Raw genomic sequence first — 12,262 nt, 5'->3', positions numbered from 1 at the left:
TGTGCTTTTATCTTCAAAGAATAGATTTTACCTTTTGAAACAGACATAAATCTCGGAACCCGGAAGGTCCCACGAGTGAGGTCAAACTTTTGTTGAAGTGTTCACAAATAATGTCCACACTTATAAAGCCATAACTTGAGAAGACGGGTTACTTCATTTGAAGAGATTACAAACAAAGAATGTTGGAAACCACTTTGTAAACAATGTAGTATTAATAATGAAGGTTAATTGGGTTTTGTAACAAGCAGCTACCTAAATTGATTTTTTAGTGATACTGGTGGATGTCTGCCTAATAACAATTACCATCTGGGGGTCATCATTTAACCACATTAATATTCACAGTATGCGGCTTTAATATATTTAACTTCCTGTCTTGATGTGGCAAACTGTGTCAAGCTTAACTCAGCTTAACCTGACCAGCCTCTTCACAGTTGATCATGGTGGAATCACCCCTTAACACATGCTACCCACTTAAATTGGCTTAAACCCAGAAAAGGGGGAAAAAAAGAAGAAAAATAAATACAGTAAGTCTCTGACCGAGAGTCTGATTCAACATTGAAACAATATACAAAACTTTTTATAATAAAAAAGGGGTATATTTTGGCAAATGAATAAAATAACTCTGCTGTATGGCAATGTAATGCACTTATAAATGTTTTCAGGAACTATCCATCAAAACTGTTCTTGAACAATATATTTTGTGTGGCAGTTTTGCTGTGTTGTATAACTTGATAGACAAATGACTTCCCTGAGAATGACGGATGCACAGACAATAACACGATTGCAGTTTATGGTCTTGTCTTGCTCTGGGGTGTGCTTACACATCAGTTATTTAATAAAAAACAAGTGGAATTCTTCTTTTACTGCAAACTAATCTGAATAACTCTGACTCCAATAGGTGTGAGAATGTATAGTTGTGTCACCTTGTCTTTCTGTATAAACACTTTTCCACAGACAGGCTTTTGGAAAGAGGAAATACTCAGGAATCATTGAAAAACACTGAAGGTGTTTTCCTGCTTTGGCTGCAGTTGACAGGATGGCAGCTAACATTTTGGCAAAGATACAAAACATGACAACAATGTGACACATCAAATGCTAAATAGAGGCCCTCTTGGCATTTTCAAAGACACAGCCAGTGGTGCTGCACGAATACAGTTCTCACTCCGCTGCTTTCTCCTTATTTACTTTTTTCTTTTTTTGCAAAAGAGCCCCTGTGAAAGACTGAAACAAAGAGGAAAGTTGGGGGAGTTTCCAAATGTTTTAATAAAAAACATAAATAAATAGTTTAATAGGCTTTGTTGCAAAGAGTAAAATAAGAAAATACCACTCTTTCTCATATGTGTCTGTTCAATTTGAACAGCCAGGAGACTGTTAGCTTAGCATTAAGACGGTCAAAGGAAACACATACCCTCCTGTATAACCACAACTTGTTGTTTTTACATTTCCATATTTTTTTAAAGATTAAACAAAGAGATATGGCATGCTAGTTAGTGAGCTTTAAAAGTAATGGCAGATTTTAAAACCTTTGGACAAAGCCAAGCTAGTTGTTTCCCCCTGCTTCCAGTTTTTAATGCTAGGCTAAGCTAACCATCTCCTGACTGCAATCTGACTCTTGGAAAGAAAGTAAAGAAGAATTATAGATAGTGAAATTTCCATTTGTTTGAGAACTCTAAGGGGGTTTGCTGATAAGTTTATGCTCAAAGTTTTTTACTGCCATTGTCTGTATCCCCTACCATATTTAATTTCCTCTTCTGTCCTGAGCGTTCAAATCAGAAAACACAGCAGCACAGAGTGAACGCTCCAATCTCTTTAACCTGTCACAGCCAAACAGCTCTTCTAACATCTCCCGTTTCCTACTGTTCACCTGAAATCAAAATAGAGAAACCTTCACATATCGGCGTCTCTCCTCCCAGCATGCTGCAGAGGAATTAGGTCAGTGCTTGTTGGTAGTTATCGTTCCAAACTGGGGAAATGTGGGGAAAGAGTACAAGATAGAAGGGAAGGAATAAGCGACAGTTGTGTGTCAGTGATTCGATTTGTATGATGAAGGAAATCCCAAATAATCAACTAATTATCTGAGGACACTCATAAGAGTGATTGCACTGATGAATTAAAGAGGAGTGTTTTGGAGATATAGAATGCATTGTGTCTCAGAACAGGATCTGATTGTCTTAAAGAAGGATGATCTGAGGTCTCTGGGCTTGAGGACCCTAATGGAGTTGAGAGTGACAAATTAATTTAAGACCCTGTTCCTCTCACACTCTATAATAAGCCACACGGTCACAGGGGCATCACCAGACTTCTCACTAGAGAATATACATTGTGTTGGCAAAGCACATGATATCTATATGACTTGTTTTTCAGTCTTTAAGCATTGTGGCGATAATCAGACTTTTGTCAATTGCTCGAACTCACGTTGAACCGGACCCTGAAGTCTTGTATGACTCAGAGATGACCGTAATGAAGTCCACTTTACGATCCCCAACAATGCTCCTCTGTGCTTCTCAAGAAACGGGGAGTTTTGAAGCAGCATCTGAGCATGTGATTTCATCCAAATATAAACTATGTTTTTTCTGTTAAATTAAAAAAAGACACACAAGACAAAACTCATATTAATATTAAAATGTACACTAATTGATATGCTACGTTTAACTAACCATCCACAGGTCCTAAAGAACTTCATACTGAAGAATTGCTACTACTACTCTACATATTTGCTATAACTCACCTCACAGACAAGTAATGGTACTTTGTAAAGTGTAAGCTTTGTCTTTAAGCAGCCTAAAATTGGTGTGATTTTCCTGTGCAAACGGTTTAGTTCATCAAATACGGGCTACTCAAACAACCAGAAAATATGTACTATATATTTTAGCTTATACTGTGCAGGGTTTGGCTGCCAGTAAGGTTAAAGTGTTTATTTATGGCTGGTTCATCTGGCCTGTCAGAGCAGAAGAGGGAGAGGGAGAAATATGGGTGACTCTTAAGCTTCCCCTTTGCTGAAAATACAGGTTACAGTTGAAAAAAATACAAGGATGACAAAAGTAGGGCCCTTGCTTATAGAGTAAACGCAGCTGAAATTGAAGAGGCTATTTTAGGACTGAGTAAATGAGAGGCAATGTCATACTGTACCTACTGTAGGACAAACACACACACACACACACACACACACACACACACACACACACACACACACACACACACACACACACACACACACACACACACACACACACTGTATGACCGGTTCAACAAACAGTAGTGCAATTATATGCAGGTAGTATGTGCTAACAATAGTCAAGCCCTTATTGTCATACAGACTGGAAACAGCCCCAATAGCCAACAGACATGAGCTCACCATCATTACAATGAGAGGCGTGTCCAAGCCCATCACCGCTATGGACCTGATGTTGCCGTGGAGACAGGACACACACACACACACACACACACACACACACACACACACACACACACACACACACACACACACACACACACACATATATACACTTGCACACAGCTTGGCTTAGAGTGACACCACTGGGAAATTAAAATGGTAGCCCAAAGCAACAGGCTTTTATTGGCCAATCACAGCTTGATCCTGAATGTGTTTGCCTTGCAAGTTTGTGTGTGAGCGTGTGTGCGTATTTTGTGCAGGGCACTGTACAGGTGCACTGCACATGCAGCGCCTAATTATATTGACAATGTCAGCCAGTGTTGGAAAAATATTCACCACACTTGTCTGGTATTCAGCATCAAGCGCAGAAGAGCAATTACTGGCCTATCAAATCATTTTACAGCTATGTTGTGTTGGTGTGTGTGTGCGTGTGTGTGAGGCTGTCAGCACTGTCAGAGTTTTCCGACTGGGAAAAAAAACAAAACAAAACAAAACAAAACATGAATTACCTGTTTCGCAGCATGCTCTGCAACTTAACTTATAGCTACTGTATATCAGTATGTCAGAACTGGGCTAATTGTAGCCAATTAAAAGAAAGTTGTTCACATGAGTCATTGCCTTCTCTGAAAAAGTACAATGCTTTCATGCCTAAAGCAGAAACATGATCGCAACATCTTGTTGCAACCTCTAACCACAGTGAAAAGCCCGAGGCGATGCAGTGGAGGCAAAAAGTGAACCGATTTATTACATTAAAATGTTTCATACAAACAATGCATACACACTAGTTTCATATTGCTTCAGACATAAGTTTCTTTTCTGCTTGAATTCCAGTTAAACAACTCTGTAACAAAATGTAAGTACAACATTTATGAAAATATAAATCTCTAAACAGGTAAGTCAGTCTTGACAATACAAAGAATACAATAGAAACATTCATTATACCAGTATGTCAACTATGAGTTGCAAACATGTAAGTTATTAAAAGTCATTCAAGTTACTTAACATACAATAATACCGTTTACTGGCTTCCATATGGACACATTCAAATATACTCTTAAACTGGCATTCCAATATATTTTATAAGAGGACTCTTTTTTAAACGTTTTAGCAAAGATAGCACATTGTCTCTATCATAAACATAATCACAGTAGAACACTGAAACCATTTGGTAACAATATAATTACAGTACAAGCTTAAAAAAAATGAGACAGTCAACCAAATGAAACACAAACCATAATCGGGACTTTGGCAATTACATAATATAATTGTTTTGTTTTTTTTAAATTTAGAAAGAGTTGTAGGGAAATAAAGTATTTTAAAGCTTGATGCTGCTACCCGGTTTGAAATTATCCAAGGGCCGTTCTCTCAACAGTTCAAAACTAGTAAACATACAATAAGATAGCCCTTAAAAAGTCAATCGTGTCAAAGTGTAAGTGTGGGGTTTTCAATCATGCCTGGCAGATGATTGGTTTCATCAGAGCTCAAAATTGCGTTTTGGGTTATTACAGACATGCTTAACAAAAGCGATCACGGTACCTGCAAGGTACAACCTCATAGATGAACTCATAAATAATTCATCTATTCTTTTAGATTGTCAGCAAACCAGATCTTTTATTTCAGCCTGTCATGATGTTACCAGGGTCACATTTCTGTGGGCTGTGAATGTGTCAAAAATAACTGTATTTGTGGAAAGAACTTCAGAATGTTTAAATAATATTTGTGCAGAAAAGATATCAACAGTGAGGAAATTTAAAGACTCAGAAAAAAATAACAGCTTTTGTTCGATCATAGAGTAAAAATTCGAAGCACAAAGTACAAGTAAATGTAAGAAAAAAAAAGTGATTTAAAGTGTAAAATTTGCTCATGTTTTTGGCAATGAAAGCAAAAGATGTAACTTAAATGTGTGTTCATCTGTAACATTTCTGCTTTGAATCTGTACTCGGATGTTCACAAAAGCAGTTTTTCTTCTGTGTAACCTCACAGTTGATACAATTTTATTTATTTTGATATTCCTATTATTATACATCTATTTATTATTTGTTATATTATTATTTGTTTTTTTTTTTTTTTTTAAGCTCAAAATCTTATTGACCCTTATTTGATCCCATATATCTCCAAATGTTCCTGTCTCTGCTGTCAGGTGTTAAGATGGCGGCATCTTATTGTTGTAATGATGCCGGGCATATAAACAGAGACTGTAGCATTTCAAGTGAGTTAGCTCTAGCCTGCAAGTACCTGGATAGTCTAGTGTATTTTTGTAGGCAAATTCAACACCTATTTTAAGACGACTCTAGATCACTTTAAACGATTTACACAATGTTTCATATGAATACATTTAAATAATTTCACAAACCACTCATAAAGTGCTTCCACCTACTGTCTAAACCTCTAAATATATTCACATGGCCAAGTTGTTTCAGTGCAACATTGGGCTTATCACTCATTTCTTTTCTATCTGAACATCTGAACAAACTCCACTAAACCTATAGTAAGTACACTGGTTAAGGCGTGAATGTGTATGGTGCTATGCTACACTATGCTCAATAGTGGTGTTTCCCTTAAAACAAACAGCACACAAACTGATGGAACTGCAGGTAAATTCACACCAAATTTACGTAAACTGTTCCAAGAAATTTCTACAACTATCATTACAAAGAGCAATGCCATCGATCTCTCGTGTTGTTGACTGGATTTCAGTACGCTGATCGTGTAGATTTAACATCAATGCAAGTATTATGTAACTGTGTGTATACTGTGTTTACAAATTCCCTGCATTTTCATAAATCTTGTTATCTGCACATAAAGAACATTTTAAATTCCAGGCACTCACTTTGATTGCATTAAGCACAACATAACATTTTAAGGAGTTGCACAAATTGCAGCAGCCAGAAAGGGATATGTACATATGTTCATAGTTCTTCCTTTTTTGTACAGTACCGACTGATGTTGATACAAACATAAATCTACTCTTAACCGTTATGGCTTAATGTACACAATGTAAATAATGATAGTGTATAATGAAAGTGGCCTAAGATCACTGGAATGGCTTTGAAAATGTTTGACCAAGACATTTGAATAATAACTTTGTTCTTCAAATGCAAAAGGACACATAATGGCAAACTAATACCTCACAGAATATACCTTTTTTCTTTTTTTTCAAAAACTTAGAATTTTTCTAACAGTCTTCGTGTGAAAAACAAAGAGAAACTGTATTATAAGTTGGAAGTAAGTAATACATAATTTGAGTGCAGTGTTAAAACGGTCGGCCCATTAACTACCCAGAGGGCTGACATCTGCAGCTGAATCACGTGGCTGTAAACAAGTATCAACTGCAACCCCAGAGATTCTAAACCTTTTAACCTATCTTCACCTGCTTGTCCTAACTCCACCTGCTTCTTTGATCTCCACCTATCACTGCAGAAGTTCAGTCTTTTTTGTAGGCGTGGTCGACTCACCTTCCCCAGAGTCAGACACGTTGATAGGGCTGTCCCTGGAGAAGACCTCGGTTGACTCCCTCCAAATGCAGTCGGCAACAGTCTTAAAGGAATGGTTGCCACATTTTGGCCGCACCTTCTGCGAGGCATTGTTGACAATCTGTCGGCTGTTGGAGGTGGCTATCTTTATCTTGAGAGCTGCATCCACACGATCCACTACTGTGTATGTGCCAATACTGCCGTCCTCGAAGCCAATGATGATGTTAAGTGCTCGCTGGGAGAGAGACAGGGAGGTGGGCGTCTTGTATAGAGAGCATGTGCCGATGCTCTTACCATCAGCTAGGCGCATCACGATCAAATTGGACACAACGCCAGCATCATCGTCTTCATCACAGTTCCGGAAACAGATATACACTAGATAACGTCCATCTCTTGATAATTTCTGACGCCAGATTATACCAGCAGCATGGACAAGCCTCAGCTTTCCGCTGTGAAGATCCAGGACATTAATATTCTCATCACCTTTGGAGACAATTCCTAGTTTCCCATTGGGCGAGATCTGGAAATCCTCTAGATTTTTGAGGAAGTTGGTTGGCAGCTGGACTCGCCTGCAAACTGACTCATCTGCCACACTCCAGATGAAAACGGTCTCTGTGGATGTAATGAACACGACACAGTCAGGGCAGTCAGGAATGAGCTTGAAGTTGACAATGGTAATGCCATCATCACAGACAAACTTCTTGGATACGCTGCCCGACCACAGGCTGACAGCGAGGAGCTTGTTTTTGGAAGTTCCCACAAGGAAAGTGTTTGCTGTGGTGACCAGTGCATTCTGGAGGGTGACTAAAATGTTGCAAACTTTGTGCCCAGTCCCTAGTCTCCAGACTCTAGAGGCATTCTGCTCGCAGAGGGACACTACAAACTGGTCGTTGTGGGTGATTAACAACTGTGATATTCTCTGTCCATTGATGCGGAAGATGTTTTCTCCTGTGTTGGTTTGCCAGATGTACTGACTGGACTTATCATCTGAAGTCACCATGAGATCCCCTGAGGAGGTTAGGACACAGTTCTCCACTATGCCCTCGTGCTTAAAGACGGTCTCAATAAAGCCAGTGCTGAAGTTCCACTTGTGAACAGCTTCTGAACCGTCCATGGTAAACACATAATCCTCTCTACCAGTCAGCTGCAAGGTCTGGATCTTCTTGCCTGTTTTGTCGATATTGGACATGGCGGTGATGATATCAATGTCCCAGACAGACAGCACTCCACTGCTGGCAACAGAAAGGAGCAGGTTGTGGTGGGCTGATTTAATGAGTTTGACGATAGCCCCTGAGATCTCAATAAGGCTAGCCATGCATTGCCCACTGTCCCTCCTCCAGACAAAGATGGAAGAGGTGTTCTCCATGGAGGCCACAATGCTTTGTCCATTCTTAGAGAGAACAGCAGCCACAAAGCGTTCCGTGCGTTTGGCCTTGAACTTCTCTACCATTTTCCATACTTTTGTGTCCAGAACCTCGATACTTCTGGCCTTGCAAATGAGAATGGAGCGTTGGTCCTCAGATAACTCAATGCCCACCACTTCACTGTCATCCCCTCTACAATCGTAATCCTCCATCAGACGTGGGTTGGTGATCTCTTTGGTGTTCCATACTGACAAACTTCCTTCATTGTCAACCATCACCATTTGGTGAAGGGTGTCCAGAACTAAAATGGACTTTACGAATCCCCCAGAAAACTCAGAGGTCACAGTGGCCAACTTGTCCCCATTCCCCAAATGAAAGATGGATGCAGTATTGAGGTACTGGCCACAGAAGGCATACATTCCATCCGGAGAGCACTGAACACAAGTCACCTCGTACCAGCAATGGAACTGGTAGAGAGGCCAACCGTAGAGTAGGTCAATAACGTTGACGTCCTTACTAGCCTCAAGCCAAGCCAAAGCATGATGGGTGGACAGAGTAAAACCATTGATGAAGGCCACCCCACCAGTGACACCACCATGCTTGGACCCCTTGATTTCAACCTCAGATAAAAGGCAGGACTTGTGATTATCATAGATGAGCAGCGTGTTTTTGGTTGTAGCCACGACCAGATACTTTTCATCAGTGGTCAGCCTGATTCCAAGCACAACGGATTTGGCTGTGTCGATCTGCCTTTGAAGTTGTCTGCTCTCTACATCCCAGGTGCTGACAGACCCATCTTCAAGGGCTACAAGGACTATGTTTGGTGCTAGAGTGGGCAAGATCTCCACAATCTGCATGTAGCTAGAGCACAGAGGAAGCCTCTCTGGACTGTATGTGACGTCCATAGAGGAGTGGAGAGGCACAATGGAGCAGTACTTTGGGCCATCTTTGTCACACTCAAGGAGGAGGTGTCTGAGCTTGGGGAGGGAGGTAACAACTGGCAAAAGCCTTTGCTGCAGCTCCGCAGACAGCGATGCTGGGCTATTCAGCACTTTTACTTTAATGCTACGGAGAGTGGTGGCCAGGAACTTTAGTTCTTTTTCTTGGGTGTAGCTGTAAGCTAGGTCAATGTCTGATAAAGCTTTTTTCAAACTGGCCAATCTTGATCATTGTGTACAGCCAGCTGAAGTTCATGATGACACCAAACATGAGGTCATCAGTGCGCCCGCTTCTGGTAAGGTGGTACACCAGTTCTGTCATCTTCCTATGGTTGACAAAGAAAATGTCAGGCTCCAAAAGATTGCACTGGAACACCCAAGGCTGCTCTGGAGTCTGTCTGTCATATGAGTACTTGTCAGAGGATGTTTTTTCATGGGACTGCTGCTGGTGGGGGTTTTTGTGATGAGATATATTCAGGGAAGTGAAATGGTTGTTATCATAAGTGAAGATCTTCTTCCTGCCTCCTGACCATGCCCCCAGGAAGTACTCAGCTAGTAGGCTGTGCATTTGATGGACGTCTTCCTCGTTGCTTAGATACAGCTTCTGGGCAATGAGATGCAGGTGTCTGTTTGCCCAAACCATCAAAGTGACGTTACGTACCTGGCGTTCCACCAGATAACCATCCAGCTCCTCTTTAAGCCTAGCAACCAAATCATAAGAGATCCTCAAGGGGTTTTTGAGGTATGTTGCCACAATGACATCACCAAGAACTATATTATCAAGGGACAGAATATCTTCCAGCTCAACCTCTGTTAGCCCAGCCTTGGCCATGGTGATATACCCTAATGCTCTGAAGACAAATCGTTGGCCCAACTTGTTCTCCACGGAGTAGAAAAGCTGTTCTATGCTTTCATGCACTGTTGAGCACAGGGACCTGTCATCCACATCTTTGTGAGACCGCCAATGAACTACTTCTCTGTAGATGAGGTTGACAAACATCGGCAATGTACACTTGGCAAGTGCCTCATTGACATAGATCTGTTGGCCTGAGGTGACCTTTCTTTTAACCCCCAGCAACTGCTGTTTTAATGTTTGGCTGCAGACCTTGCGGTCCCTCTGAATTAATTCCACATAATACCCCTCATCATGAATGAGCTGTCGAAGCTTCTGCAGGATGCCATGTTTATTGGGTAACGTTGAGACTACAATACGGACTGTCCGAGGCAGATGTATGGGGAGCCACCACAGCTTGCGTACTTCATCGGCATCTGAGAGCTGCTCCAATGCATCCAGGACAATGACCAAGGGCCTGTGGAATGAAGATTCTCCTAGAAGGTTGATCAGGAGCTCCCTCATCTCCTGGATCTTGTTAGGCAAAAAGTGAATCAGGCAGCGGTAGTTTATTGCAATCTGTTCACAAATGCTCTGGAGGAGGGTGCGTAGGTCTGTGGAGAGCTGGCTGGAGCCAATAAAACGGACAATAACCACTGGGTCGGTTTCAGGGCCCATCTCTTTCTGCAACCATGTATAGGCCTGAAAAACAGCATTGAGAGATGATTGTTAGAACGTATAGAGTCATCTTTTTTTATATAAGTTTTTTATTATTTTTATTTTTAAATATTCCATATTTGAATAGCACATAGGCAAACCAAATCTTTAAAATAAATATCTTAAGATAGAGAATTACTGTGGGCACTTGTGGGTATGTTGCTAGGTCTGGTCAAACAAACTGTTAAACAACTAGAATAATCAAAGCTCTACAGGGAGGGCACTGGGATTTAATGAATTGCTATTCTAACAACTGACGCATGGCTCATTAGTACAGCAAGGAGGAGAGGTTTCATACATTTTTACCTTTTATACTTATATATTTATATTTATCACTTGTCTTGGACATAGAAAAATGTGTAAATCTCAGTTATGTTAATTTGTAATGGCCTTAAACATTCTCAATGTAAGACATTGATTAAATCCACAAAGTGTTTCTCATCATTAAAAACATATGAATGAGCACTACTCAAAGTTTTGAGGCCTCACTGATATTTTATTCCCACCATTCATGAATTTATTAAATGGCCCAGCTGAGATTTCATGTGGGGCATAAAGATGGTATTTTACACTTTTAGGGCAATATTGATGATGCCTACTCCACATTTAGCTATGTATGTGTGAGAGACAGAGACAGAGAGAGAGAGAGAGAGAGAGAGAGAGAGAGAGAGAGAGAGACAGACCGACAGTCTGTCAGTAGATTATTCACATTTTTATTTTAAATAACCTACAACTAAAATGTAACTGTCACATGTTACATTGAATACAGCTACAATGTCCCTTCAGAACAGGAAGGCAAGATTATAGTGCTATAAAATGGCAAACACGTCATCATAGCTTTTGGGAATTTGCATGCCAAACACCCACTATTACAATCAGACAAAGGAAACTCTATATAACTTTAATTAACCTGATTCTTACGTGCAGTAAATGCCAGGCATTATAATGGGCCTGAAATTCAGTAGAGTCTCTGAAGATTGGCAATATTCTCTAACTGTGTCAAAGCAGCCATTGCACTGTTAGGATTACGTACTGCTGTATATTTTGCTATACAAGTCTATTTAACAGCTATTGTAATTTATCATCTGATGTGTATTATTCTTGTTCTGCAACTGTGATCGCTTTGACATGAAAATCTGTACTGCAACCGTACACACCTGTTATCTTTACACAGCCTAAGGCTACAAGTTACTGTGGTGAACTGAGAAGATTAAACTAAAATTATTCCCTATAACATTATCCCGCTCCTTGTGACTTTATTACAGTCAGCTAATACTTTTTAGAAATCCAATTTTGTAAGAAAGTTGTAAATACATACCCTTTTACATAAAAACATTTCTGTGTGTTTTGTTTATACATTTAGAGCTCATTGCGACTGACAGGCAGATCACCGTGCAACCCAAAGCTCTGCCCTGAGTCCCACAAATGTTTGATGACATTTTGACCTGGATTCCTCTTGTCTCGGTGGACTGGTTTGAATTATATATCAAATACCAGACACAAATTCAGTGTGTTAACCTGTGAATCACTTTTATCTTCTTTAC

At 40.2% G+C, this 12,262-nt stretch overlaps 1 protein-coding gene across 1 annotated transcript in view; it reads right to left on the bottom strand.

Moving 5' to 3' along the window:
* Positions 1–4,137: 4,137 nt before the first annotated feature.
* The window catches only part of LOC114546242 (NACHT and WD repeat domain-containing protein 2), a 53,925-nt gene continuing 45,800 nt past the window's right edge, over positions 4,138–12,262 (bottom strand). Inside the window, 2 exon segments of the mRNA XM_028564952.1 lie at positions 4,138–9,376; positions 9,378–10,703. Coding sequence (XP_028420753.1) covers positions 6,806–9,376; positions 9,378–10,703 — 3,897 coding nt within the window. The 3' untranslated portion in view covers positions 4,138–6,805.

The sequence above is a fragment of the Perca flavescens genome, chromosome 19 (genome assembly GCF_004354835.1).
Source record: "Perca flavescens isolate YP-PL-M2 chromosome 19, PFLA_1.0, whole genome shotgun sequence".
NCBI lineage: Eukaryota > Metazoa > Chordata > Actinopteri > Perciformes > Percidae > Perca > Perca flavescens.
Note: the sequence above shows the minus strand (reverse complement) of the source record. Positions and strands in the feature narration are given on the sequence as shown.